Raw genomic sequence first — 2895 nt, forward strand, 5'->3', positions numbered from 1 at the left:
TGCACATTCTTAGACGTCCTTTGGATAATCTTTTAAAAAAGGATTCTAAATGGAACTGGTCTTTAAAATGTCAAGAATCTTTTAATCAATTTAAGAGAATTTTTTCTTCAAAGCTCTTATTAACTCACTACAATCCTCAGAATGAGATTATTGTAGCAGCAGATGCTTCAAATGAAGGATTAGGAGCATGCATTCTTCATAAATTTCCAGATCATTCGATCAAGGCAATCAGTCACGCCTGAAGGAGTCTCACAGAAGCAGAACGTAAATACAGTCAAATTGAAAAAGAGGCATTAGCAATCATTTTTGCAGTCACGAAATTTCATAGAATGATTTTCGGAAGACAATTTATCCTTTAAACGGATCACAAACCATTACTTCAAATATTTGATAACAAAAAAGGAATTCCGTCGCATACAGCCAACCGTCTTCAACCATGGGCACTTCAATTATTATCTTACGATTTTAAAATCGAATACATCAAGACGACAGAATTTGGACATGCGGATGTTTTATCAAGACTAATCAGTCATCAACAACGTCCTGAAGAGGATTTTGTAATCGCTTCTGTCAAAATGGAAACAGATTTATTCTCAGTCCTCAATGAATCACTTCAGTCCTTTCCAATCACATTTCAACAAATCAAGGAAGCAACTAAAGAAGATGACATCTTACAAAAAGTTATCAACTTTACTTTGAATTCATGGCCTCAGAATGTAGATGATTCGGATTTACAACTATTTTTCCGCCGTCGAAACTCACTAACCATGATTCAAGAATGTCTTCTTTTCAACGACAGAGTTGTAATTCCTCAACAATTCCATTAACAAATTCTCAAACAAATGCATAAGGGTCATCCTGGAATGGAGCGAATGAAAATCATAGCACGTTCGTACGTATATTGGCCAAGGATAGATCAGCAAATAGAAGAATTTGTCAGAAATTGCAGAAATTGCACACTCGCCGCGAAATCACCTATCAAGGTACCATTATCAAGCTGGTCTCTTCCTGAAAAACCATGGCAAAGAGTTCACATAGATTTCGCAGGACCGTTAAATGGAGAATATTATTTTGTTTTGGTCGATGCCTTTTCAAAATGGCCTGAAATAGTTCCAACACAAACAATCACAGCTCAGCGAACTATAAATATTCTTCAAGAAATTTTTGCAAGATTTGGTGTTCCTGAAAGTCTAGTTTCAGATAATGGAACTCAGTTCACTTCAGGAAAGTTTCAAAACTTTTGTCTTTTGCAGGGAATCATCTGCATACTCCACCGTTTCATCCAAGTTCTAATGGACAAGCAGAACGTTTCGTAGATACATTCAAACGGGCACTTTGAAAATGCGAGACAGAGGGGAAAGAAGTCAAGGAACATCTCTGCACTTTCTTGCAGTATTACACGTCAACTCCAAATCCTAATGTTCCAAATCAAGTTTCTCCCGCGGAAGCCTTGCTTGGAAGACTAATGCGAACAACGTTAGATCTGCTTAAGCCCTCGGAATGCTCAGCTGCTCAACCTGAGAAGCCTCTGCCTAAACAAAGGCAAGAAGAACAATACAACCGGAGACACGCAGTCAAATCCAAGAGTTTTGAACCAGGAACGAAAGTTTACGTTCAAATCCACACTTACAATAAATGGTCTTGGATCCCCGAAGAAGTAGTCGAAAAAGTTGGAAAAGTTATCTACAATGTACTTGTTGAAACACGAAGTCATTTGGTTCGAGCTCATGCGAATCAAATCAAGTTGCGAGCTATCACGGACAATGATGACTCATCTCAACAGCAAGAACTACAACTACCACTAGAGATATTGGTCAACGCTTTCGATGATGGAGGAAATTCCACTTCACCTCCAATTCTAAAAGGCACTGGACAAGAACAGCTGCAACCTCAAGAAGCGACTGGAACGCAGGATCCGGGAACACTAACACAAGAGTCCCAGGGTCTAGATCAACAAACAGAACCTGTTCAGCAACCAGTGCTGAGACGCTCTCAACGCAACAGACGTCGTCCACGTAGGCTAGAAGATTACTACTGTTACTCTTCCAGATAGGGAAGGTGTTACCTACGCCTATGTAATAAGCGACACACAATAGCGGCTCGGTAACGATCTGAGTTGTCGACCGGCAAAAGGTCGACACCGGCAGTTGTATACAGACATTCAATAGAGACACTCGCATATACAGATCGGCATTTTATGATATTCTCGTATTCGTGCTTATACTCAATTTCAATTTAAAATCAAGTATTGTGAAAAACACAACATTTATAACTATAATATTTATAATTATAATTATTGATTTTAGTTCTTATTGTTAACTCTTGCTGCGTTCTTTATAATATGGCGAAATTTTATAATGTGCCACAGCCTAAAGTATATTATGACGAATTAGATATAGAGGACAGAAATATCGCAATGAATGATATAAGAATTGAAAATGGTAATGAAGTACGAGAACGTGTCATTCAACAGTATTTTAATTGAAGAATAAGTAATAAGTTATATAACCGATAAGAATAAGTCAAGAATAAGTTATAAGAATAAGTTATAAGTATAAGTTAAGAATAAGTTATAAAAATAAGGATAAGTTAAGAAGAGAGTTAATAAGTTAAGAAAAGTATTAATGCATTATTAATCGACAACTTGCCTAAGGCCGGAATCAAACTACGCATTGAAAATTGAGATTGAAGATTGAAAATTGAAATTTGACCAATGAAGACAAAGAAATTTTAACTCCTATTATTTTGATTAGCCAAAATTCAATCTTTCAATCTCAATCTTCAATGCGTAGTCTGATTCCGGCCTAACACTGAAAGTTTTAGAAAGGCTCTAGCAGGTTAAGAAGGGGTCAATCGGCCCCCAAACGGATTATGACCTGCTGGTCACCAAAAAGT

General features: G+C 37.1%; 1 protein-coding gene and 1 pseudogene across 1 annotated transcript; both read left to right on the plus strand.

The window, feature by feature from the left end:
• The first annotated feature begins 8 nt into the window (after positions 1-8).
• LOC108772372 (uncharacterized protein K02A2.6-like) lies at positions 9-1339 on the plus strand (annotated as a pseudogene).
• Positions 1340-1465: 126 nt separating this feature from the next.
• On the plus strand, positions 1466-2053 carry LOC108771214 (uncharacterized protein K02A2.6). The gene has a single exon (XM_018537892.1). It carries the CDS (start codon positions 1466-1468, stop codon positions 2051-2053), a length of 588 nt encoding a protein of 195 aa, XP_018393394.1.
• The last annotated feature ends 842 nt before the right edge of the window (positions 2054-2895 follow it).

Source organism: Cyphomyrmex costatus, unplaced genomic scaffold (assembly GCF_001594065.2).
Source record: "Cyphomyrmex costatus isolate MS0001 unplaced genomic scaffold, Ccosl1.0 scaffold1875, whole genome shotgun sequence".
NCBI lineage: Eukaryota > Metazoa > Arthropoda > Insecta > Hymenoptera > Formicidae > Cyphomyrmex > Cyphomyrmex costatus.

Bases quoted from the DNA above. Each gene is read 5' to 3' on its own strand.
- LOC108771214 (XM_018537892.1), top strand. From the start codon at position 1,466: ATGCGAACAACGTTAGATCTGCTTAAGCCCTCGGAATGCTCAGCTGCT.